Below are 26,977 nucleotides of genomic sequence, written 5' to 3' on the forward strand. Positions count from 1 at the left end.
AATGAACAGACTTGGTTAAGGTCACCGGCCAGATGACTTTGTGCCACTGACACCCGCCTTCATCAAAATCTGTCCATGTGTGCACTAGAGCTTTTGCCACGACCTCCTTTTTTAAGCATTTGCTTCAGAAAGCAATGCCAGTTTTAGACCCTTTTATAATCTTGCCTTGGTGTGGCCTTTCATTTTAGCTTTTGTACTCTCTTAGAAGCTTTCCTTGTGTATTCGCTTTTCTTTGTTTTAAAGAGAAAACAGGAAAGGTTGACGCTTCCTGCTCATAAAAAAACATCACTATCAACAAGTTAACAGATCCGTAATTTGTTTTTATCAGCCTTCTGTCTCCCAAAGGAAGGAAACTATTTGTCATAGGTCTAAATTTACTTTCTATTACAATTGATCTCATAAGGAAACTGTTGTTATTGTTAAACAAAAAATTCTTGCAATTCCTTTGTCTACCAGGTTGTAGTGACATTTATATCACTCATTCGGTAGACTTTTACATAATCCCATTCTCTTCAAAATGACAAACCAACCATAACATGCGATTACTACTACTCAGAAATAAATTGCTTCTTTATTATCTTTAAAAGGCTCCTTCTTAGTGAAAGTTAGAGACACACTGATAATCAAATCTAATTAGAAGCATATCATAACTTTTAGATGTTGTTTCTAATTCAAGCGGTTAATTTTGAGGACTTGAAGGATTTTTGCTATAATGTATTGGAAATTGCAGTCGCACACACAAGAAAACATTTATGTTGTTCTCAATTTTTTAATTTAAGAAAATATTTTGGGGATTTATCAGAAAATTGAGTCACTTAAGTAAGTTTTTGTTTGGACAGTTTTTTACCTTTGTAGTAATAAATGTCAGACTTGTTTTAGGTTGGATAGTTAAATCTAAGTGCGCTTCCATGTTACAAATGAAAGTGTATATTTGTGTGTGTGTGTGTGTGTGTGTGTGTGTGCGCGTGTGCATGCATATGCGTTTAGGATATGGATACCTAAGGGAAACGATAGGTGGTATCAGGTTTCACATGGACGTCTACCCAAGTGTGATAGCCAAGTAAAGATTCAACAGAGGGCTGCCTGCTGCCTTCACTTCTGTGCCACCTTCACTTGCAAGGCCTCCTTTTTCCTAAATGGCAGCACATTGTAGGGGAGGATGTGGGCAGTACCTGGAGATGCACAGATGGGATTTGATGTGAAATATTTGAGACAAATGAGACTATCTTGATATGAGTAGCTGTGTTTGGGGAATAGTGGGAATGAAGGCTGGATAAGGCAAATTGGACCAACTTCACAGAAGAAAGCAAAGCAGAAGAATTTAGTTTTAGTGTTCCAGTAAGAAGGGGCTGTTACATCTTCAAGCTACTTTTAATTAGGAAATGTTTCATATGCACAGAAAATAATATGGTATACTCTCCTGAGCCCAACAGACTGATTTTACAAAGTTAGTATAGTGCTCTCTTTCTCCTTTTTAAAGTCTTCTTTGAATCTGAGACAATATTGCTTTCACTTTATGTTTTGGGTTTTTGGCTATGAGGCATGTGAGAGCTGAGCTCCCTGACCACCAAGGATCAAACCTGTACTTGCTGCGTTGGAAAATGAAGTCTTAACCACTGGACCACCAAGGAATTCCCTCTCTCTTTGTAAGAGGCTAAAAGCTATAGTACAGTTCAAGGCCCACTCTCCCTTCCCTTCCCCAGCCCTCACCAAAAGTACTCACTACCCTAAAATCTACATATGTCCTTTCTATGCATGTTTATATAACTGTATGACCATTTGATCTGTTAATCAACCACAAAGACTATATAGTGTTGTTTTTGTGTTTGAAAATTTTTGTAAATGGTCTGTTTTATCTATATTTATGCAATTTGTTTCATTTTTGTGTTTGGAATTTCTAGATTTACTAGAAATAGATTAACGCTTGTATTCTACTGTGTGATCACACCAGAGTTTGTGAATTCCCTAGTTATGGTGTTCGAGGTGGTTTTAAATTTTTTACTATTTCAAACAAGGCTGCAGCAAAATCCTGATACATATATGTCTGGCTGGGGACAGGGGCATTTTTCTTGGATATTAGCCTAAAAGCAGAATTGCTAGTTTAGTAAGAGACACATATGTGTAACCTTTTTAGGTACCACAGAGTTGTTCTGTAAAGTGACTACAATAATTTACACTTCTACTTGAATGGAAGTTCTAGGGTCTCTGCACTGTGGTGCCATCAGGCTTAATTTTTGCCAACCTAGTGACTGTGAGATCTGCTATGAAGTTCACTAGTGAGTACCTCGTTGTTCTAATTTTTGTTTTCCTGATATATAATGAGATTTAACATCTTTCATTTGTTGATTGGCCTTCTGGATTCTTCTTCAGTGAACTGCCTCTTATTATCTTTGACCACTTTTCAATGTGTGTGTTGTTTTTTTTAAAATTGATTTGTAGGTGTTCTTTAATATATATATGTGTGTGTGCTGGAAACATCCTCTAGTCCTAGGCATATCCTACATTTGTCTGGTGTCTTTTTATCATATAGAATTTACAATTTTAATGTGATTTCTAGTTTGGTAGGTAAGAACAAGGATTCATATCCCAGTTCTGTGTCTTCCTTGCTGGGTAACCTTGGGCTACTTTCTTAACATCTCCGTGCACAACTTTCTCCACCTGGAAAAGGGAGGCAGTAGTACTGCATACCTCTCAGGGTTGTTGTGAAGATTGTGTATGTGTGTGTTAGTCACTTACTCATGTCTGACTCTTGGCAATGCCATGGACTATGGCCCATCAGGCTCCTCTGTCCATGGGATTCTCCAGGCAAGAATACTGGAGTGGGTTGCCATTCCCTTCTCCAGATCTTCCCAACCCAGGGATTGAAATCAGGTCTCCTGCATTCCAGGCAGATTCTTTACCATCTGAGCCACCAGGGAAGCCCATTAGTTAGTAAATGTAAAACATTTTGAATACTTCTTGTATATAGTAAATGCCACATTTGTATTACATGTGCTTTTGGGCAGTCTTGTGTAAGAATTTGTCTCAAACCACAAAGGCAAAACATTATTCTGTACTTTCCCCCACAAAGTTTAAGGTTTGCTTTTTAGATTTAGGCTTTAAAGCTATGGTGTGAAAAAAAAAATAATAAAGCTATGGTGTGAGATAGGGATTCCTACTATTATTTTTCAAAATGGGAAAGTAATCGTGAAAAAGCTGTTAGTTAACGACTACTATTTCCATATTGATTTAGAATTCCATGTCTCTTCAAGTCTGCATTTTTGTTTGTTTAGTTACTTGATTTTAATTACCAAACCATTAGATTATTTTTAACTTCTTTAGTCCTTTTAGTTTTGTTTATATATTTCAATTTACTAATTAAAATAGATCCAAAAACTGTAGAGCCAGGCTCAGGTTTTGCAGAGCATGGTAAAAGCAATAACAAGGGTAAAATTTGGGACAGTTAAATGTAGCCAATGAAAAAGGTTGGTTTGCCACTAGAAGCATCTCTTACGCACTGTGCTAGTGATACTGTAGCTGGGCTGAGAAAAAATGCAGCAGCCGCAGGCTTGGTCCTTAATCTTAAAAATGTTCCTAGCTCTTTGATGACATTTATTCGTCCATGTAACTTGATGGATGATGGTATAAATGATCTAAAACCTAGTGAGACTTTGACTAGAAATACATGACATTTGTAGGCTAAACAGGAGGTGAATTGATGCTTTATTATAATGAGTGTTCCCAACCGTGAACATACATCTCTTCATTTAATTTAGGTCTTTTTCATGTTCTTCAATTCATTTCACAGTTTTCTCCATGGACATCTTTTAATACTTCTGTTCGATTTGTTTATGTTGTTGTTATTGCTCTTTAGTCACCAAATCATGTCTGACTCTTCGCAACCCCATGAATTGCAACACCCTAGGTTTCCCTGTTTGTATGTACCTTATATTTTGGGAACCTATTAGAAATTGCATTTAAAGAAATACGTTAAAAGATTTGGAGGTGCATCAGCACGCTGTTGATTTTTGTGGTGGTGATCCTATTTCTAGCAGCTTTTCTGGTTCTCACTAATTTTGATAGCATTTATGGTCTTTTGGATTTCCTGTGTAGATATTCTCATTAATTTGAGTAACCACAGCTGTGTTTATCCTCCATCTTTGTGCCGTGTTCACTCTTAAACATAGTTATCTAAGACCTCTACCCCAGTGCTCAGTAGAAGTGGCAATGGCTGGCACCCTTGTCTTACTCCTGAATTTTGAAAGAAATGTTTCTAAAGTTTTTCCATTGAGTATGATTTTTACTTTGGTTTTTTGATAGCTGTTCTTTTCAGTTAAGGAAATTTGGAGGAACTTACTCTTGTTCTTTTTCTTAAAAAACAATGTGTTGAAGGCATGTCAGTTTTTCTTTTTTAATGAAGCTTTACTTATCCTTCCTATGGTATGTTTCACTTCTTTCTGCTTTCTTTAGATTGCTCTGTCTGGCTCTTTTTTAAGTCTGCATTTTTAAATAGAGCTTTGTTTTTCCCATATTGTTTTTATTCCTTCTTTTATTTATTTAGGTAGTTTAAACGTATGAATTTCAATCTCATTCAGTTGGGCCTATTACCTCAAGTTCTTTGGAGCTCTAATTCTTTGCCTATTGCTGTGTCTGTTGCATCTCTCGTGATAGAATTTTTTTTCTTACATGTTTTGTGAGTTTTGATTGACAACAAAGTTTTATTTATGTATTTTTTTGGGGAATGGTGTAAAGGCTGAGATTCAAGTGTCCCTCCTGAGTCATTTTGAATTTGCTTTCTTGACTTTCCTCCTCTAAATGCCGTCACTGCCTGTGATCTGCTTTCCTGTGAATGGCTGGGCTTGAAGATTCCTGCGTTCCTGGATGATGTACATTTAGCCTTCAAACGTAGGCATGGTAGGCTTGGAGTTTCTCTTTCTTGCAGATTTTGAAGAGGTTCAAAAATTTTTACTGTCTCCCTGAGGGTGGTGGTGTAATTTTTCTGTGACCTTTTATACTGAAAATACAGCGCTCTGGAGGTCTGGACAAACCTGGGTCTTAGTTCCACTTCTCATGTCTGCCTGGTTTAAAGCCCAAGTCCTTCCCTTTAGTGATGTTCTGATCTGGGCCTTCCTGTCCACCTTCTCATGGCCCCGTTGCGCCAGTTGTATGCTTGCTATTCTGCTTTTCAGTTCTCCTTTCCTTTCTGGCCTGTGGGAATTTCCCATAGTTTCTCAGCAGTCAGCTATATATTTAAATAAAATGTGAAGGCTCTTTTTGATATTTTAAATCATGTGTAGCAGGAAGGATTCAGTTATGTGGGTAACTCAGTTGCCCCTGTTCCCAGAACCCTCTGTGGTAGGCTGATACTCCTCTCCCCTCAAGGTACACATCCTCATCCTTAGAACCTGTGACTATGTGGCCTTATATAACAAAAGAGGCTTTGAAGATGTGATTAAATTAAGCATATTGAGATGGAATGATTATCCTAGATTACCTGGGGGAGCCCTATGTAATCACAAAGGTCTGTATAAGAGGGTTGTAGGTGGCTTATACTCAAAGAATGTGATATACTTAGAGAAGCAAGTTGCAGTCTGAGAAATTTGAAGATACAGCACAGCTGGCTTTGAAGATGGAAGGAGAGAATATACAGGCCAAGAAGTTCAGAATCCCTGTCTGAAGTTCTAGAATCCCTGGCTTCTGGAATCCCTTTCTCTTCAGCTTCTATGATGCTTGAACTCTCACCTTTGACCTTGTGTTGACCTTTGATGCTAATGTGTGTTTTTATGTTTTGTTTCTTTCTTTGTTTTTTCTTTTTTCTTTCTTTTTCTTTTGTGCTGCCACATTGGTTTTGCTAGAACGGCAGCTGAAGAGGAAATATTTAAACTTGCATTTGAATATAGAATAATCTTTTTTTCTTAGAACTTCGTAAGATAGCTACTTGATCTTGTGATTTCCATTCTTTGTCTTCAGAGCAAACCTACTAGCACATACCGTGTGGTGTTTTTATTTCTGTGAACACACAGCTCGTTCATTTCTAGGCTTTGTTTCTCTGTGTGCTTAGTTTTAAAGACAACTTTGAAGCAAAAGTGAATTAAAAGTTGTCACTTAAAAAAAAAAATCTGAAAAAGGTGAAGAAATGGATTCCTCCCTAGAGATTCCAGAAGGAATGAAGTGTTACCACCAATATTTTAGCTTAGTAAGACCCATGTTGGACTTCTGACCTCTAGAATTATAAGAGTGTGCTTTTGTGGTGTTTTAAGCCACTAAGCTTGTGCTAATTTGTTAAAGCAATAATAGGAAACTGATATACCCTCTGAAAGGTTTTTGAAGGAGAGGTGCCTAGTGTCAGTGATGAAGATAGAGTAAAACTATATTAGAGATAGAGCAGAGTGAACTTGGTGAGGAATAATCTTGACAGAGAGGTCCACAGAAGGCTGCTGAGGTGGTGCAGTGGTAAAGAATCCACCTGCCAATGCAGGAGACGTAGGAGACACAGGTTCGATCCCTGGGTTGGAAGCATCCTCTGGAGAAGGGAATGGCTACCCGCTCCAGTATTCTTGCCTGGAGAATCCCATGGACAGAGGAGCTTGATGGGCTACAGTCCATGGGGTTGCAAAGAGTCAGACATGACTGAGCACACATCTAGAGGAAAAAAACCAGAGCAGAGACGCTTGTGAGTGTTCTAGATGATATATTCAGTAACCACGTAATGCCTAGTTTGGGAGTTAGAACTTCTTATGGAAGTGATAAAGTGCTCTACCCACCCCACCCCCACCCCCTTTTAGTTGTTGATTTTATTTTTCAAAGGCCAAAAGATTCTCATTGTTAATGAGCTTGTAAGTTGGGTAGCTGAGAGAGCAGAGAACAGTTTTCTCCTATTGCTAAAATGCTGCTGTTTTAAATAAAGGATTTGGTTTGTTGGGAGGGTCCTGACAGGGATAGCTAAATACTTCACTCCAGCTCTACCGGTGGAGATTATGTTAGTGATAAAATATCAGGCAGATTTCTTTAACAGATGTTCTTGACTTGCTTGTTTCCAAATGTGTGAATTGTTTTGTGTGAGCTGCTGGCCTGCTGTGACAAATGACGACAAACATGGTGGCTTAAAAACAAAAGATTTATTCTAACGGTTTGAGAGGCCTGATATTTAAAGTCAACAGGATTACACGCCCTCTGAAGCCCCAGGGGAGAATCTGTTACTTGCCTTCTTGCCTGTTCTCTTTTCTGGTGGTGGCCAGCATTCCTTGGCTTGTGAGCTCATTACCCTTTGCCTCTGTCTTTGTATTGCTGTCTCCTTTCTGTGTCTCTCTAATCTCCTGCCACTCTCTTATTTTTTTGGGGGTGTGTGTGTTATTTTTTAATAGGAGGAATATTGCTTTGCAGTGCTGGGCTGGTTTCTGCCATACAACAGTGTGAATCAGCCATAATTATACATATATGCCTCTCTCTTACAAAGACGCTTGTTATGACGTTTAGACACCACCTGATAATCCAAGATAAGTTTCTCCTTTTTAGACCCTTAACTTAGTGACATCTTTTGCCATACGATATAACATTCCTCCTTTTGCTTCATATGGTAGTATTCAGTTGGGATCATTTTTTTCGGCCTACTATCTGCTGCCTTACTGTTTCTTTGCAATCTTTGGCTTATTCTATCTATCTGGATTTTTTTGTTGTTTGTTGATTATTCTATATTCTGGCCCACCTTGTAAAATATCTCTGACATAGCAATGGTCTGTACCATTGTGATTTTTTTCCTTCTCTCCTATGTTGAATTCTAGAATGAAAGTCAGCAAGCTGCAGCCCATGAGTCACATCCATTCCATTGCTTGTTATTGCACAATCTGTCGAAGAAGAATGATTGTACATTGTTATTTTATTAAAAATGTTTTTCTTCTTTCTTTCTAGTTTTTAAATTATTATGAAAGTATGATAACACATTTACAGGAGACTTGGAAAATACAGAACAATGTTACATATAGTTCCATTATGTATTACAGTTTAAGTAGATAAATTAAGATTGTTTTAGTTGGAGTTTCAGTATCAAACTCTCAAAAGCTAATAGCATGAATAGACAGAAACATAGAAGGAGATAGTAGACTTGAAAACCTCTATGACCCAATTCAACATAAGTAAGGTTTTTCACACAATAGCAGGATGTAGATTCTATTTTAAGTTCCCATAGACTATAAGCCAAGAGACGCTGGAATATATCCAGGGACATAAAACAAGGTGCAAAGACTTCATGGCCTAAAGGTTTTGAACTCATATGGAGTCTATTCTTTTATCATTGTGTAATTATGTTAGAAATCAATATCAAAAGATGTTTGAAAATAACCCACATATTTTCAAGTGCTATGTGACATTTACCAAGAGAGATCTTTGACTTAGGCCTTGAAAGCCTCAATAAAGTTAAGTTTTTACATTTTTAAATGGTTGGAAAAAATCAAGGGAAGAATATTTTGGTCCACATGAAAATTATATGAATTTAAGTTTCAGTACCTGTAAATGAGGTGTCATTGGAGCACAAGCCTGCTCTTTGATTTATGGATTATCAGTTGCTGCTTTTGTGTTTTGATTGAATAATTATGGCAGAGCCCGTGTGTTCCACAAAGCCAGATGGCAAGTCTCTGGCTTCCAGTATATAGTGGGCACCAAGCATTTGTTGATGAATATTTAACTTGTGGCAAGAATTTCATTAATATCATTAAGGATTTGGGATGATTCCCAAAAGGATTCTTCAAAACTATGGATTAGAAGAATTTTATGTATCATATTTTTCATGATTCCGATCTTTTTGGCCCGAAAACTCAAAGAAATACAGAGTAAATGTCCTGCCCCTAAATTTAATTAAATAAACAGGCATCACACTCAGGACTTGAAGCTGGCGAGTGCTGGTTAATTTTACAGAAAACTTGGCTGTTCTGTGATTGCAAGGTGTTTTTTTCAGACATCCGTCTAGATGTTGCTCTGAAGGTATTTTTTAGAGGTGATTAACATTTACACTCAGTTGACTTTCAGTAATTGTGGGCCTCATGTACAATATGAAACATGAAAGCATCAAGAACAAGAACTGGGTTTCCTAAAGGAGAAGGGATTTTGTCTGAAAATGGCATCATAGAAATCCTTCCAGAATTTCCAGGCTGTTATCCTGCCCTGCACGTTGGGGACTTTCTAGCCCCCACAGTTACATAAGCCCATTCCTTGTAATAAATCTCCTCTGTCTCTCTCTCAGTATGTATCTTCTTGGTTCTGTTTCTCTGGAGAACCCTGACCCATACAGCAGGTCAGTCTGATGTGTTGAGCATGTGGACCATCTTCAGTGTTTCTACCCACCATGCGGTGAGGATGCTAAGCGTCGCCCTCTCCCCTCATGGAGGCGAGGCCCCTCCAGCAGCATCGCCCTCTCCTTCCTTGACACCTCCTCCAGGCTTCTGCCTTTCACACCTCGTGAAAGGAAATGTGTTATATTTGGATACAACAAAGTCAGAAATAAGCTCACTTGTGATGGGGCCGAGGACTTTTTGTCCATCCAAGAGAGTCTGAAGTTTGAGAAGGCTGCGGAATGAGGTGGTAAGAGAGTCAGACGCAGACGGATCTGCTGAGAAGCAGCAGTTGAGAAAATTAGTGTTTGTGAGAAGTTTTTCCTCTTCGTCTCCCTCTGAAAACAAAAGCTTCCTGTGTGTATGCAGTGGAGACCACCAGGTCCATGTAACTCCGTAACTCGGGCCTGTCGTGCTACAGATGGTTGCTTTTGTTCTAAGTTTTACTGCTTTATCATAAGTGGATAAAAATACAAACAGATGCTGTTATTTAGCCATTTTACTCATATGTCTATACATGTTAAGAATTTTTATGTACCAAGACATTTAAAATTTGTGTCTGATAAACAACTACATGTATAAAAAAGTATACGTTTCAGTAAAGAATCATTTGAATGAGTATTGACTTATTTTGTATTTCAAGACAAAATTTATTAGGCCTCAAAGTGGTGGTGGTGCTGCTGCTAAGTCACTTCAGTCGTGTCTGACTCTGTGATCCCATGGACGGCAGCCCACCAGGCTACCCTGTCCCTGGAATTCTTCAGGCAAGAACACTGGAGTGGGTTGCCATTTCCTTCTCCAATGCATCAAAGTGAAAAGTGAAAGTAAAGTCGCTCAGTCATGTCCGACCCTCAGCGACCCCATGGACTACAGCCTTCCAGGCTCCTCTGTCCATGGGATTTTCCAGGCAAGAGTACTGGAGTGGGGTGCCATTGCCTTCTCTGCAAAGTGGTGCTAGAAAGTTTATTTTACATACTTCTATTTCTCCCAGCAGGGTATTAAAAACTGTCAAGTTGCTCCAGGAAATGGTTAACACTTGATTGACTTGAAGATCCTGTCTCTTTCCTGTTCCACCCCCATCCCCACCCTTCCCACATACCTACTGAAGCTGTGTCTTCTATCAGTTGATTATAATCTTAATATGACATGCTATTTAAGTGTTATTTTAAAGAAGTAGCTGTAACTTTGAGTGGTAATGACCGATTGAGGCACGTGTTTACCTCTTACACTTGACTTTGTTTTATAATACAAATTAAATGGTTTGGATGTAAAATAATTTCTTCTTACTCAGAATGCCATGTTTAAGTAATGTAGCTAAAATCTCTTAACACTCTATTCGTCCTAAAAGTTTTAATAGTTTCTCTCTATATTTGAATGCTAATGGAAAAGATAATGGTATCTAAAGCAATCCATTTCAGTGACAGTTCTGCAAGATATTTTTGGCTGTTCCAAGGGTCAAGTTCTGTGATAGGTGTGGGCAATACAGAGAGGTGAAAAGATGGGGTCTCTAAGTTGTTCATAGACCCCTATGAGAGATAAGCTTAGAATCAGAGTGTTAATATGATGAAGAGAGTAGAACCACATTTGAAGAACAGAGATTGCTCAGAGAATTGAGAAATGAATTTGGTTTGTTGGGGACTTAGGAAGACACCCCAGAGAAGTTCACTTGTTCTGGGCTTTGAAAGAAAGATATGTGATTTCCACATGAGGAACCTAGTGTGTTAGACTGAGATATATTGGTGTCTAGCAGTTTTAAATATGCTATTAGTTCAAAAGCTTAAGAAGAAATCATTTAGGTTTAGTAAACCAGATGGCCTCTGAGGCCCCACACTATATAGATGATTATTTTTTAAAAGCGGGTCTGAGGATTAATACTTGTTAAAACAACACTATGATGAGATCACATGTGTATTCTAGTATCAAGTGTTAGCAATCATTTGTAAGCTACTAAGCAGGTGCTTGAAGGATGTCCTTGATATTAATATATAAGTTGGCAGTTTTCCTCTTTCTTTTCCCTGCCCCTTCCCCTCCCGCCTCACTGCCCTTTGTGGTGATTTTTGCAGTTGGTTAGCCTGCTTCTGATTGGAATTGCTGCATGGGGCATCGGCTTTGGGCTGATTTCCAGTCTCCGTGTGGTCGGCGTGGTCATCGCCGTTGGCATCTTCTTGTTCCTGATCGCGTTAGTGGGGCTGATTGGAGCTGTGAAACACCATCAGGTGTTGCTTTTTTTTGTATCCTTTTTTACAACTGGGAGTTTTACCCCCACTGGGTTTGTTTTTACCTTGTTGATTACTCTTTTTATAACTCTAACTTAAAATTACCATCAGGAGATGAATTGTCAGACAGCAGCTCCTGGCAAGCATTGTGTGTATTTGCTCAACCAATATTAGGAACATTTCTTAGTTAAGTTACTGTATGTTTACATATGCTCTCTTCTTTTCACATCATGAAGAATGTATTCTGCAAGTTTAGTATCGTCCTATGTGTATGTTGCAAATTCAGCATTACATTTAACTGATTCAGTGGCCTCTAGGTCCTTTCCAAGTCTTTAATATTAGGTTGAGAATTTCTCAGTGATTTTTTTAAGACTCCGTATTTGGAAAGCTTGCATATATTTATCTATACTTACTTCCTGCTTTTTCTATGTGACAATTTTTATTTTAATCTAAATGAAATTACAGTGGATCAGCTATTATTTATTTTTAATGTCATTGAAGTATAGTTGATTTAAACATTGTGTTTAATTTCTGCTGTACAGCAAAGTGACTCAGTTATACACATATCATATGTATTTTTTTCCACATTCTTTTCCATTATGGCTTATCACAGGATATCGAATATAACTCCCTGTACTATACAGTAGGACCTTGTTTATCCACTCTTATATATGTAACAGCTTGCATCTGCTAATCCCAAACTCCAAAGCCATCCCTTTGTACTCCCCTTCCCCTTGGCAGCACAAGTCTGTTCTCTATGACAGAAAGCCTTTAAATAATTACTGTAGTTAGTATTTTTTTATGTAATTATACCTACAGTGTTTTATCAAGATAAAAATTACATGTATTCTTTTTGAAGTTTCTCAAGTGCCCTTGTTCTATTTTCTAGGTGGCTTCCTTTTAGTGCCTCATGAAGCTGTTAGTACCTCTGTTTTATGTTATTCTAAATATTTCCAGAAATATACTTAACTTTGCTTCTCAGTACATGATTATTCTCTTGCTTGTATTTATTGTCCAGTTTTCGGTATCATGTGCTTGTTTAGCCCTGAACCAGGAGCAACAGGTAAGCAAAGGTTTTTTTTCTTTTTTTTTTTTTTCTTTCTGCTTTATTGTACCACATAGTATGGGAAAAAGAGGGAGGCGGGAGGAATGATTGGAATATAAAATAATTTCTTGTTCAGAATGCCATTTCCCTCTATATAGTCGAAGTCTTTTGTGCCTGACTGCCTTCATGGGGCTGATTTGAGCCCTACAACATCAGATGTTGCTATTTTTTGCATCTTTGAAGTAGAATTTTGCCCTCACAGGGTCTAAAAGTGCTCTTGCTAATGGATGTTCACCCAGTCTTTCCCTGCCAGTATGCAATGAAACATGTGCTCCAGAATGTTTGCAGTTTCATTCTGGCAATTATTCTTTTCAAACATTAATTAGTTTGAAGAATATGGGTCTCAGTTTTGGGGCAATGGAAAATTTGTCTTGCTATATTCTGGGAACTTTGAACCAAGTGCTTCTTTGAAACTGCACGTGAACATGAATTTTTATTCTTGAGATAGCAATGGTGCCTTCTTTTTGTTGCAGATTGAGGTATAACCCTTCGAAAAGTTTTGATGGTCTTATAAAGAGTATTTGTTTTAGGTATACACAGTATTAAGAGTTGTAGGCCCCAGTTTTATATATTTTATGCAGGGGTAACACATTTTTTTTATTTATTGATGGCCACTCTGTGTGGCAGGTGGGGTCTTCCCCAACCAGGGATTAAACGTGTACCCCTTGCAGTGGAAGCACAGAGTCTTAACCGCTGGACCACCAGGGATGTCCCGTATTTTAATGTATATGTTAAATGCGTTTTTCTAGGCTCAGCTCCTGGAAGTTGGTTGGAACAATACAGCAAGTGCTCGGAATGACATCCAGAGAAATTTAAACTGCTGTGGGTTCCGAAGTTTTAACCCAAATGACACCTGTCTGGCAGTAAGTACAAAGTATAAAACATTTTTGGAGACATATTGCATACAGATGGGCTTCCCTGGTAGCTCACCTGGTAAAGAATCTGTCTGCAATGCAGGAGACCCCGGTTCGATTCCTAGGGCAGGAAGATCCCCTGAAGAATGGATAGACTACCCACTCCAATATTCTTGGGCTTCCTTGATGGCTCAGCTGGTGAAGAATCTGCCTGCAATGTGGGAGACCTGGGTTCAATCCCTGGTTTGGGAGGATCCCCTGGAGAAGGGAACTGCTACCCACTCCAGTATTCTCGCCTAGAGAATTCCATAGACTATCCATGGGGTCTCAAAGAGTCGGACATGACTGAGCGACTTTCACACTAGCACATACAGATAAATAATGGTTAACATGGAAGACATGGACTTCTGGTGCTGAATTGTACTTAAAAAACGTTTTTATATACCAGTGTTCCATTCTATGAACACTATTGTATTGATTGTCTGTTCTCAAGTATCCATTCCTGAGGGTCCTGAATATCCCACAGACACCAAAGATGATTTGGGTTCTTTGCCTCTAATTCCTTCCCATTCAGCTCCTCCCAGAACAAGTTGCGAAAGGTTAGCGAGTAAATGTCTTCGTTTGGAAGCCTATTGCGGGGGGAGGAAGAGAGTCGTCTGTATTAAATTGGGCTTGTCAACCAGCTATATATCCCCAGGGTGGAGAACACATGGAACCATCCTCTTTCCTCTCTCCCCTCCTCCCCATCACAACTTCATGCCCTTTCTGTCTGAAAGCTAAGCTAGCAATGGACCAATTAGAGCCATTCTGTTGATCATGCCTAACTCCTGACCTTGCAGGTCCAACCCAGTCCTTTATGGGGATAGACTTGGAGCTTGGCTCTCCTGGTAGTCAGATGTGTTTATGTTTTGGGGAAACTTCTATTACCCCCTTGCTGAGCCCTGAGCTGGATATCCCCTCACTGAGGCCTCCTTTGTGGGATTCATAGTTTTCTATTGCTGTGTATTACGTTATTGCAATTTTAGTGGTTAAAACAACATCCATTTATTACCTTAGTTTTCCTAAGTCAGGAGTCTGGGCTTGGCTTGACTGGGTCCTGTGCTCAGGATCTCACCGGAATGAAGTGTCAGCCAGGGCTGCAGTTTCATCTGAGGTTTGGAGTCTCCTATGAAGCTATCATGGGCCAAATTCAGCTTCTGGTGGTTGTAGGACTGAAGTTCCATTTTCTTGCTGGTGTCTCCTAGCTCCTGGAAGCTGCCGTCAGGTCTTAACTATACAGCCATCTCACAACAGAGCTTCGTTTTATGAAGACAGTGACTTATGTAATGCCACATAAACATGGGAGAGAGGACCCATCATATTCACAAATTCTATCCAGTCTCCAGGGGTGATTATTCAGGGATGGGGTATCTTAGGAGCCAGCTTAGGATTTTCAGTTCAGTTCAGTTCAGTCGCTCAGTCGTGTCCGACTCTTTGCGACCCCGTGAATCGCAGCATGCCAGGCCTCCCTGTCCATCACCAACTCCCTGAGTTCACTCAAACTCACGTCCATCGAGTCAGTGATGCCATCCAGCCATCTCATCCTCTGTCGTCCCCTTCTCCTCCTGCCCCAAATCCCTCCCAGCATCAGAGTCTTTTCCAATGAGTCAACTCTTTGCATGAGGTGGCCAAAGTATTGGAGTTTCAGCTTTAGCATCCTTCCTTCCAAAGAATACCCAGGGCTGATCTCCTTCAGAATGGACTGGTTGGATCTCCTTTCAGTCCAAGGGACTCTCAAGAGTCTTCTCCAATACCACAGTTCAAAAGCATCAATTCTTCGGCATTCAGATTTCTTCACAGTCCAACTCTCATATCCACGCATGACCACTGGAAAACCATAGCCTTGACTAGACGGACCTTAGTCGGCAAAGTAATGTCTCTGCTTTTGAATATGCTATCTAGGTTGGTCATAACTTTTCTCCCAAGGAGTAAATGTCTTTTAATTTCATGGCTGCAGTCACCATCTGCAGTGATTTTGGAGCCCAAAAAAATAAAGTCTGACACTGTTTCCACTGTTTTCCCATCTATTTCCCATGGAGTGATGGGACCAGTTGCCATGATCTTCGTTTTCTGAATGTTGAGCTTTAAACCAACTTTTTCACTCTCTACTTTCACTTTCATCAAGAGGCTTTTAGTTCCTCTTCACTTTCTGCCATAAGGGTGGTGTCATCTGCATATCTGAGGTTATTGAGATTTCTCCCGGCAATCTTGATTCCAGCTTGTGCTTCTTCCAGCCCAATGTTTCTCATGATGTACTCTGCATATAAGTTTAATAAGCAGGGTGACAATATACAGCCTTGACGTACTCCTTTTCCTGTTTGGAACCAGTCTGTTGTTTCATGTCCAGTTCTAACTGTTGCTTCCTGACCTGCATATAGGTTTCTCAAGAGGCAGGTCAGGTGGTCTAGTATTCCCATCTCTTTCAGAATTTTCCAGTTTATTGTGATCCGCACAGTCAGAGGCTTTGGCATAGTCAATAAAGCAGAAATAGATGTTTTTCTGGAACTTTTTTGCTTTTTCCATGATCCAGCGGATGTTGGCCATTTGATCGCTGGTTCCTTTGCCTTTTCTAAAACCACTTTGGACACTGCTAAAGAAGAATGGTCTCCAATTGGATATGATATTCCAGACACTAATTTTTATGTTTTTTTTAAACTTTCTCATTATAAATGTACTTTTCAATACAAGTTTTTTTTTTTTTTTTTAAATTGATGCAGAGCTGTGTGAAAAGCAGCCACCCCTGCTCACCCTGTGCTCCAATAATAGGAAGATATGCGGGAGAGGTTTTGAGATTTGTCGGTGGCATTGGCCTCTTCTTCAGTTTTACAGAGGTATGTGCACATAACTCAGTATCTTTGTCACAGGGACAAACAGGGATTTCTGTTTTCTAGGGCATGAGGGCGTGGCTTTTTGCCTTAGCATGGCAGTGAACTTTTGGAACGTATTGATGGATGTTTTCACTGAGAACTAATATTGCAATAGGAGGACCCCTGGCTTGAAATCAGAAGATAGAGCTTCCTTTTTAAGGAAATGCTTGATCATTAAATTATGTAAAATAAAATAAACAGATGAAGAGACTAGACTGAGTCATCTCTAGGGTCTCTTCTATTTCTAGAGTTGTATGATAAATTATAACTTTAAATATAATTTTGGCATAGGTAGCACCTTCACATTGTTTAATATATCTGTTAATGTGTAGTATACCCACATATGTTTACATAAAGGTTTACTTTGGAAAATTACCTTCCAACTCCATCCCTCACTCCCCTTTGTTCCTAGCCTTCTAAAATCTGTAAGTAACCACAGTTATTAATTTCTTATCTATATAATATTTATATTATATTATTGTATTATTATATTGACATATATCTAAGCAAAACCACATGCATATTATTTTGGTAATTTTTGAGGAATGCAGAATTCCTCATTATTTTTGTTGAATGCTTGATAACCATGGACATTTTTGATGCATCTGAATTGTCAATACATATTCAAATTAAATTTTTTCTTTAATTCATAAATTCTGCCTGCAGTGCTTTATTTCATGGAGATGTTCCTATAACTCTGTAAAATGGATACACAAGAATGTTTATTGTTTGTAACAGTGGACCTTTGGGCCAGCTTGTGTTTTCCAATAAGGAGCTGGCTAAATTTGAGTTTACTAGACAAGAGCCACTAGTTAAACAATGCACTGTGTGGTTAGAAACCTACTTTCCCTGCTTACTAGCTAAGCAGGGTAAGTAGGTTTGACCTTGGGCAAGTAACTTTCTCTTTCTGTGCTTCTGTTTCTTCATCTTTACAAACAGGCATAATAACGGAAAGCCCCTATTTCATAGAGTTGTTGTGATACTTAAAGGAGCTAGTATATATATTAATAAAGCTTGCAATATTTAGAATAATGCCTGATATATGGCAGGTGCTGTGTGTTTAGCTGCTGGTTTGTAGACATGAGTAAATTGTACATATTATGCCCGCTTAAAAAAAGATGCTGGGACCCCAATGATTGCTGTGTTAATTGTTTTTGTTACTCCCCTATTGTAGACATATAATAGAATAATATGTATAGAGTAATGCTGTTAGGTGAGATTGTGCACATAACTATAGAAATATATGGTAGGCTATTGTAAGAATAAGCATTTATCTTTAAAAGAAAATCAGAAAAATATTAACTGTTTTGTATGTTTGAAGTTCACTCTGTCATTTAATTTCTTGGATATTTAATTTCCCCTTCAGTGTGTCCCTATAATAAGTAATTCCATAGTTAACTTCCTTGTATGTAATTTTTTATCTGTATTCTCTAGCTTTTTTCTTTGAGTACACCTCCAAAAGTAAACTATGAGACATTCAGTATGTGGGCATTTTAAAAGAGTTTGATAAATATTGCCAAATGGCCATTTGGGGGAGATTCTACCAACTTCTGCTTTAAGCACTAATTCTTGATATTTTTATCTTAAAAGATACTTGCCAGTTTAATAGGTGTAAATAGTATTACAGTTTGCTTGCTCTTTTGGAAATGTGACTAGTGAATTTGAAAATAAGTTCATGTGTTTCTGGCCCACTGGCATTTGCCTAAAGTCTGTCAGTTGCCTGCCTAAAGTCTGTCTCGGTCAAGGCCCTTTGGATCCCCTGTCACTCAGTCTATGCCAAAAAGGGGAAATTTTTTAAAAGATGAGAGCGGGCCGCAGGGCCCAGAAAGTGTCTAGAAAGGAGGGCCCAGGGCTGGGGCTCACCAGCCACACAGAAGGCTGTCTGTTTTGCTTTTCTTTCCTCCCTTCCCTCCCATCCCCTCTTCCTCTTGTCTGTCACTCTGCTTGGCTTCTTGTTATGCTTGCAATTTCTTGGGCATTGACTTCACTTTTTTATGACTTTTAAATAAAACCATAGATGTTACTTTTACATAGTTAGTTTATTGCTTTTACCTATGTGGTTTACCCAGTTGATTTGTATGTTTAGAAAGGCCTTTCTCATTTTGATTATATATGTTAAAAATGGTGAAAGTAGACAGTATAGGTGATACGAACACACTTTAATGCTTTGTGGAAAGTCTTCTTTTGGAGAACTGCAGAATAAGGCAGAAGGCAAGGAGCTTTTATAGGATGAAGAATAAGGAAGAGAATAATAGAAAATATCTCGTTAGCTGGGGCCAGAGAGTCAGTCTTGTTTGGGAGGAGAAGGTCTAGAGTTGGCTTGGCCTTTGGGGATTGGCTGGCCGAATATGCTGCACTTTTGGTGAAGCGGAGAGTTTACAGGGACACAGAAGTTACCCAGGTATTTTTACTCGCTGATGTGGCACCCTGGATAATATTATAGCAGCTTCATCTTGGGCCTAGAAGTTTGTTTCTCTCTGTACAACTAAATATAAAAATACATACATATATCTCAGTTTTATTTCATTATTTTATTTTTATTTTTTATCTCAGTTTTATTGAGGTATAATAGACAAAATTGTAAGGTATTTAAAGTGTGCATCATGATGATTTGATGGATGTATACATGTGGAAGCTCTTCTTTGTAGCTCAGATGGTAAAAGAATCTGCCTGCAATGCAGGAGACCTGAGTTTGATCCCCAAGACAGAGGAAGCTGGCGGGCTACAACCCATGGAATCACAAAGAGTCGGACACAACTGAGCGACATAACGCTACTACACTACACTATACATGTGAAAAGATTCCCCCATCAATTTAATTAACATTTACCTATTTTTTTTTGGTGAGAACATTTAAATTCTACTCTGTCAGCCAATTTCAATTGTACAATATGGTATTATCAACTACAGTCACCATGTTACACATTAGATCTCATTTTAATTGTGTGTGACATGTATTGCATTTATGCATATAATGTATATATACATATGTATAAAATGTGTAATTAATATAGATAGCACATTATATACATGTATGTGTGTGTGTTTTACATACTTTATTCTAACTCAATTTTTGTTTCCCTTCAAGAATGAAAAGTCCACTCTTAGCTATAATGATCAAAGTGGAGATAAAGACCAAGCTCAGTAGTCACTTTTTTAAGGAAGTTTCCCCTAACATCCCTTTCTAATCTAAGCATTTTCTCATTTTAGTTTTTCTCAGGAAAGAGCCATCTTACTTCTGGGTTGGTCATGGCATCGATCCAAGAAAATTCATATACCACTTGAAAACAATTCTGTACACATTTCCTATCTTTCCTTTAAAAGAAAATCGGATTTTTGTCATAAAAACTTGAAAATATAGATGGTAAAAATATCAGAATGACCAATTTGAATATGCTTCCTTAGCCAGAGTCAATGGCCACGTGGTTTCTTTTTTATATCTGGGATATATTTTGAGAATTTAGTCCTTTTGAGCAGCTCCATTTTCTTCTCATCAGGTCACGCTGCTTCAGCTATGCATATTTTTTTAAAGAGGATTGTATTTTTAGAGCAGTTAAGTTCACAATGATACTGAGTACGGAACAAAGATGTCCAGGATCGCCCTCCCCGCTCCCGCCCATGCACAGCCTCCCCCACTATCATGACTGCTCACCAGACGCTGCATTTGTCATGCTTAACCCACACTGGCACGTCGTAACCACTCCAAGTCCATCACCTCCGTTAAGGTTCACTTTTGCTGTTGTACGATCTATGAGTTCAGACAAATATATCCGTTGCTGTGGTATCATACAGAGTATGTTCACTGCCCTAAAGACCCTCTGTGCTCTGTTCATTCCTCCCAGCCCCCACGGTTTTTTTAAAATACTAATCATTTAAGAGTATAAACTCTTGGGTCTTAGATTTTGCAAGTGTTCTTTCATGGAATCCTTCTTTATATTTTATACACCAATTCCTTTTGAAACCTAACTAGAGATTTTAATAACATTCTATCCAATCTGATATTTTTTTGGGTGTATACACTTTCTCTTTTTAAATTTTTATTCAGTATTTCACAGAATCAGCAATTCTCAGAACTTGAAGGGATGAGTCTAACTAGCTGATGATTTCTTATCATAGAAGAAATAGAAAGAGTTCGTTTGAACTATTTTGTAACACATGAAAATAAATTTAAACCATCAAAGAAACATTGATTTAAAATTTAAAAAAAAAGTTTTAAAAGTTAGCGCATATGCTTTGTAGAAACTTTTAGAAAATACAGAAAATTGTGAAGCTGAAAGACTGGATCTACTACCTGAAGTTACCTACTCAAATCATCAACATTAATAATTTGGTATATTATGTTACATCTTTCTACATTTAATAAATATAAAAATAAATAGCAAAGGACACACTTGTTACACACTCTACATAGACATTTTATAAAATTGTACTTTGGTGACCTACCATGTCCTGGGTATAGGTTCTAGAATCAGCAGAGTTCATGATCAGGTCTAGTCAAAGTTACCATTGAAAATCTTTAAATCATGAGCACCTTTGTAATCTAAAAATCCAGTATACAACTTGGATCTTTCTGTACTCTAGGCATGACCTACCTGTCATGCTCTCCCTGGTTGCAAGGAGATGGTGGTTTGGCAGTGGGACACACAAAAGAGGTGGTCTCGTTTTGTCACAGTTGAATTGGAGGAATTAAACTTTGATAGAATATGGCTCCAGGTTATGAGTATTTAATTTACTTGATGGCCCTATTTCCCCTAAGGACTGTAACTTGCACTATCAGCTTGTATCCTGGGTTGATAATAACAGTATTTAACAATCTCAAAACTAACCAGAAGTTCCCTGTGTGCCCATGGTTCTGAGACAGGGGCAGGGAAATGATGGTCGGGCAGGTTGAGGGGTGGTGGAGAAGTTACTCTGTGTGAAACGATTTCAGTCCTGTAATATGAGTGTGGCTGAAATGGCAGATGGAATGTTGTTAGCCTGAGAATGGCCAGTACCACATCAGATTTCTTCTCTCAAGCAACAAAATAATTAGATGCATGGACCCCAGATTTGAACCCTGGCTCTAGCACTCATGACCAGGGTGATTGTTATAGTTATTTAACCTCTCCATGCCTCAGTTCCCTCATTGGTAAAATGAGGACAATGACAATTCCTATCATATAGAGTTTTTCATCAAATGGTATGAATTTGTGAAGTGTGAAGAACTGAGCTAGACACAAAGTACTCTTTGTATGTTTAAGTAAATTCCCCCCATCCCTGCCTCGTCATACAGACTCCAAACCAGACTTTCTACTTCCTTTGCTGCTGCTGCTGCTAAGTCACTTCAGTCGTGTCCGACTCTGTGCGACGCCATAGACGGCAGCCCACCAGGCTCCCCTGTCCCTGGGACTCTCCAGGCAAGAGTACTGGAGTGGGTTGCTATTTCCTAAATTAGACTTATCTTTCCTTGGTTCACCTCTCAAACCAGCAGCCCCTACATCCTTAGATGTTGTAACAACTATATAAGCATTGCCAGTCATGAATTTCCTTTTTTTATTTTTTCCTTGGCCATGCCTTACAGCTTGTGGGATCTCAGTTCTCCGACCAAGTATTGAACCCAGGCTATGACAGTGAAAGCCCGGAATCCTAACCACTAGGCCATCAGGGAACTCCTCTGCCAGTCATGAGTTTTACAGTAACTCGGGAATTATTACTGTGGTAAATGGAGAAAATTTTGGATTTACCACTGTTGTCTAGAGGTAGTTTCAACAGCTGCTGCTGCTGCTGCTAAGTCACTTCAGTCATGTCCGACTCTGTGCAACCCCATAGACGACAGCCCACCAGGCTCCCCCGTCCCTGGGATTCCCCAGGCAAGAACACTAAAGTGGGTTGCCATTTCCTTCTCCAATGCATGAAAGTGAAAAGTGAAAGGGAAGTCACTCAGTTGTGTCCGACTCTTCGCGACCCCATGGACTGCAGCCCACAAGGCTCCTCCGTCCATGGGACTTTCCAGCCAAGAGTACTGGAGTGGGTTGCCGTTGCCTTCTCCGAGTTTCAATAGCTAATGAGTAGTTATGAAGTCAAACAGACAAAATTTAGATTAAAAGTTGGCCTAGGTCTGAAATATGGAAATATAATTTGAATTTCATTTTGTTTCATTAAATTTTGTCTAAGAATTTTTAAGTATTTTAAATAAATCAGCTTTGAGGTAGCAGGACCACCAGAATGAACACATTTCTTATTTAAAAAAATGATAGGTTCTATTGGCTATCTCATTAGTGAACATGGTGAGGGAAATGTGACAATCACTGTTTAATTACTTTTCTGAAAGTATACATCTCCCCACCTTTGGAGAGGTAGGAATTACATTTTTTATGATCTGTGTTGGAAAATGTATTTATTGCAGGGTTTTTGTTATTGCTTAATTTTCACTGAACTTAGTTTGAATTAGCAAAACATATGATATTTTAGCTATTAAGACAAGTTAGTGTTTGTATTTGCTTCCTTTTGCACTCTAATAAGTAATCACACTTGTAGTAGCTTAAAGCAACACAGATTTACTGTCTTAAACTTCTGGAGATCAGAAGCTTAAAGTAGAGACTGTTTCTGGAAGCTCTAGGAGAGACGTGTTTCCTTGCCTTTTCTACCTTCTAGAGGCTGCCTGCGCTCCTTGGCTCGATTCCAAATTGACATTTTTCCATCTTCAAAGCTAGCAGCATGGCGTCTTCTGACTCTCCTTGCTAATGCCTCTGTTGTCACATTGCCTTTGAGCTGTCTTGGCTCTGTCTCTGGTTTTTGTCCTTCCTGCTTCCCTCTTTCAAGGACCCTTGTGATTACATCACAGAGTTCACTCTCGTGATCTCTTTATCTCATGAGCTTTAACGCAGTCATGTCTGCAGTGTCCCTATTATGGTGTAAGATAGCATGCTCACAGGTTCTGAGGATTATGGTGTGGACAAGCTCAGAGCGCCATTAGTTGGCCTACCCTAGTGTTCAGTTTTTCTTAGGGCAATGAATTTGGGTTACTTACTACATTTTAAAAAGAAATCTCTTCCTCTTTGAACAAACAATACAAAGTGCTTCAGAGAGTTCAGATTATTTTATGGGTCAACTGAGTAAACACACACAACTGTTACTTTCTCTTTCTTCTTTTCTTGCTTCCCTTCCAGATCCTGGGAGTTTGGCTGACCTACAGATACAGGAACCAGAAAGACCCTCGTGCTAATCCTAGTGCATTCCTTTGATGAGAAAACAAGGAACATCTTTCATATGCTGATCTTGTACACATCTTCTAAGTTAAGCTAATTTGCCTGTTTAAGGAAACAGTACCTGAAAAATTACATTATTGACAGTGGAGTTATATATTTTTATGTTTCTCTAAATGTTTTTCTTTTTCCGTTGCTGAAACAAATCTGAAACTTGTGGTCTCCTCTGAACCTCAGTGGTAGCTGTAATCTGCTGTTTTTCACAGTGTCTGGCACTGTCTACTGTGGCCTTTCTTAGCATTTTTACCTGCCGAAAAACTTTGTAAGGCACTATTGTGTTGATCATATTGTGACTCTTAATGTATATCTCACTGGAATAATTGTTAAATGGCACTGTGTTGTATAGATAGTTCTCACTGGAAAAAAAGAGTTGAAGTTTATTAAAGCCAGAAAGTATGAGATTATTATAAGTTCAACAAGGGAAATCTAAACTCCCCAGTTTTTTGTCCTTTTAGGAAAGAAGTGATGTGGTGAATATTGTTAATATAAAAGTGATGTTAGTTCTAGTAGTCTTTCTGATCACACTAATGTAGTCTAGAATTAGTCGTGTCTTTAGGAAAGTATGGTTTAGGTTTTGATTTTTACAGGTAAGTGAAAAGGAGAAATGATTTCCTGAATGTCCTAATGTGTAACGTTTACCTTTGGCCTTCAAAATGAAATGAGTTTGAGAAATTCAGAAAGCATATCTATATATAATCTTGGTATTCTTTTATAATAATTTGAAGTCCAAAAGATTGCCTTTTTAAACAAGTTACTATTAATTCGTTGGCTCACATAGTAAAACAATATTTGATTATCTTACACATTCTAAATACCCTTCTCATGAAATTTCTCAGTATTGTCACAGCAGCTTGTCAAATCCAAGCATATTTGAATGTGATCTCCCATAATTTGAAATTTAAATAGTATTGTGGTTCTGTATATTATGTTAAAAAATTAAAGTATGGAAACCTTTCTTCGTCTTTGGATGTTTGAATTAAAAGAAAGTAATGGAAAGGTTGATAAATGAATTAAGTGAAGTGGAATTCTCTTTTTTGCTTTGGGTTCGTTGAACTGAGTTGCTATTTAAGTCTGTAATCCAACCGTGGAATTAACTTCCCGCACCAGTAAGTCATGCCAGAATCTTTTCTTGAAATGTTTCAGTGTCTATTTTCTCCATGTGAAAATTGTTTTTTAAAAGAGAAGTTGCTTATCTTGGTGGGGGGAAATATAGAAGTTCTTTCCTGTCACTACTAATTACCTGTCATATTTTATGTAGTATATGATATTTCATTAGTAATTGTTTTGATGCTTTTAGAGCAAGAAAGAGGAGAAATGGCTGACCTATATATAGAATTTTAAAGCGTTTTGTTGGTGGGTACTTACATGCCTCTGACAGACTGGCTCATCTTTTAAGAAAGCTAAATTCTCTTGGTGCAATTCCCACGCTGTTGTAGATGAAGAAGAACCATTTTCCCTCTATTCTCCTGAGTTCTCGACACAGACCCCACTTAATAAATGACAGATAACAAGAGAACCAACAGACGTTTATTAACATGTATACCTCATGTATGTATAGGAAATACCCAGAAAGACAGATTAACTCTTTGAGATGGCTCAAGCCATTGTCTTAATACCATCTTTAGCTAAGGGCAAGAGAAAGGTAGGGGTGTGTGTGTGTGTGTGTGTGTGTGTGTGTGTGTGTTGGTCAGGAAGCCAGTTATGGGAAGTTACCAGGTATGTGTGTGTGTGGTGGTCAGGAAGCCAGTTATGGGAAGTTACCAGGGGTGTGGTGTGTGTGTGTGTGTGTGTGTGTGTGTGTGGTGGTTGGGAAGCCAGTTATGGGAAGTTACCAGGGGTGTGGTGTGTGTGTGTGTGTGTGTGTGTGTGTGTGTGTGTTGGTCAGGAAGCCAGTTATGGGAAGTTACCACGTATGTGTGTGTGTGGTGGTCAGGAAGCCAGTTATGGGAAGTAACCAGGGGTGTGGTGTGTGTGTGTGTGTGTGTGTGTGTGTGTGGTGGTCGGGAAGCCAGTTATGGGAAGTTACCAGGGGTGTGGTGTGTGTGTGTGTGTGTGTGTGTGTGTGTGTCAGGAAGCCAGTTATGGGAAGTTACCAGCTATGTGTGTGTGTGGTGGTCAGGAAGCCAGTTATGGGAAGTTACCAGGGGTGTGGTGTGTGTGTGTGTGTGTGTGTGTGTGTGTGTGTGTGGTGGTCGGGAAGCCAGTTATGGGAAGTTACCAGGGGTGTGGTGTGTGTGTGTGTGTGTGTGTGGTGGTCGGGAAGCCAGTTATGGGAAGTTACCAGGGGTGTGGTGTGTGTGTGTCTGTGTGTGTGTGTGTGTGTGTGTGTGTGTGTGTGTGTGGTGGTCGGGAAGCCAGTTATGGGAAGTTACCAGGAAAGGCACAGTAAACAAGGATGAGGTTTGTCAGCAGTTTTAAGCCAGCACCATTGATATGAGTTTTTGGTGATTTGGAATCATGCTTCTCTTCCTGGTACAGAGAAGGAGACGTATTTACAAATGGAGATTGAAATGTAAGTTTATCTTACAGAAGAGTAAGTTTCTACTCTTTTTTTCCGAGCTTCTCCTGTCTGTTGTTCCTCCAAAATAATTGTTGCAAGAAAGGGGACCCCTTCCAGGTCCTGAGGGTTGGGCGGTTGTCTAACACTCAGAAGTGAATTGTCCAAAGAGACACACAGGCTGGCAAAACAAGAGACTTTGTTGAGAAGGGCCACCTGGGTGGAGAGCAGCAGGGAAGGGAGCCCCAGAGGACTCTTCTGCCATGTGGCTCGCTCTCTTGGGTTTTGTGGTGATGTGATTAGTTTCCGGGCTGTCTCTGGCCGATCTTTCTGACTCAGGGTCCTTCCCAGTGGCTCACACGTCGCTCAGTCAAGATGGACTCCAGCAAGGAGAATTCTGGGACGACATATGGACTCGCATCTCCTGTCGCCTTCCAACCTTTTGACCTGAATTCTTCTGGTTGGTGGTAGCCTGTTAGTTCCATGTTCCTTACCAGGATCTCCTGTTATAAAATAACTCATGCAGATGGTTTCCGTGATTGCCTGAGCAGGGTGGGCGGTTTCAGTCGGTGATTCCCCTCACGTAATCAGCTCACAATGATCTTTATGCCAGAGAGGCTGGGGTGACATGTTCTGTTCTCCCTCAGGGCTCAGGGCAGCCCTAAAAATGTTCCCACTTGTACCATGAGAGTGTGACACATGAAGGAAGTGAGATTTCTGGACTCTGTCTTCCTTTAGAGCATTTTGTATTTTCCCCATTTGCTTTATTGCATTTTGAAGTTTCCATGAGGTTCTGGAATCTCCTAATAGAATACTTTCTCTTGGTACAAATGATTCTATGTGGAAAGGGGCT

General features: G+C 39.1%; 1 protein-coding gene across 1 annotated transcript in view; it reads left to right on the top strand.

Annotated features, from left to right (window-relative positions):
- The window catches only part of TSPAN13 (tetraspanin 13), a 38,376-nt gene extending 13,794 nt beyond the window's left edge, over positions 1 to 24,582 (top strand). Inside the window, exons 2-6 of the mRNA XM_004007771.5 lie at positions 11,366 to 11,533; positions 12,501 to 12,581; positions 13,373 to 13,486; positions 16,234 to 16,347; positions 23,532 to 24,582. Of these exons, the coding sequence (XP_004007820.1) occupies positions 11,366 to 11,533; positions 12,501 to 12,581; positions 13,373 to 13,486; positions 16,234 to 16,347; positions 23,532 to 23,606 (552 nt within the window). The 3' untranslated portion in view covers positions 23,607 to 24,582. The remainder of the gene's footprint in view (positions 1 to 11,365; positions 11,534 to 12,500; positions 12,582 to 13,372; positions 13,487 to 16,233; positions 16,348 to 23,531) is intronic.
- Positions 24,583 to 26,977: the final 2,395 nt, after the last annotated feature.

Source organism: Ovis aries, chromosome 4 (assembly GCF_016772045.2).
Source record: "Ovis aries strain OAR_USU_Benz2616 breed Rambouillet chromosome 4, ARS-UI_Ramb_v3.0, whole genome shotgun sequence".
NCBI lineage: Eukaryota > Metazoa > Chordata > Mammalia > Artiodactyla > Bovidae > Ovis > Ovis aries.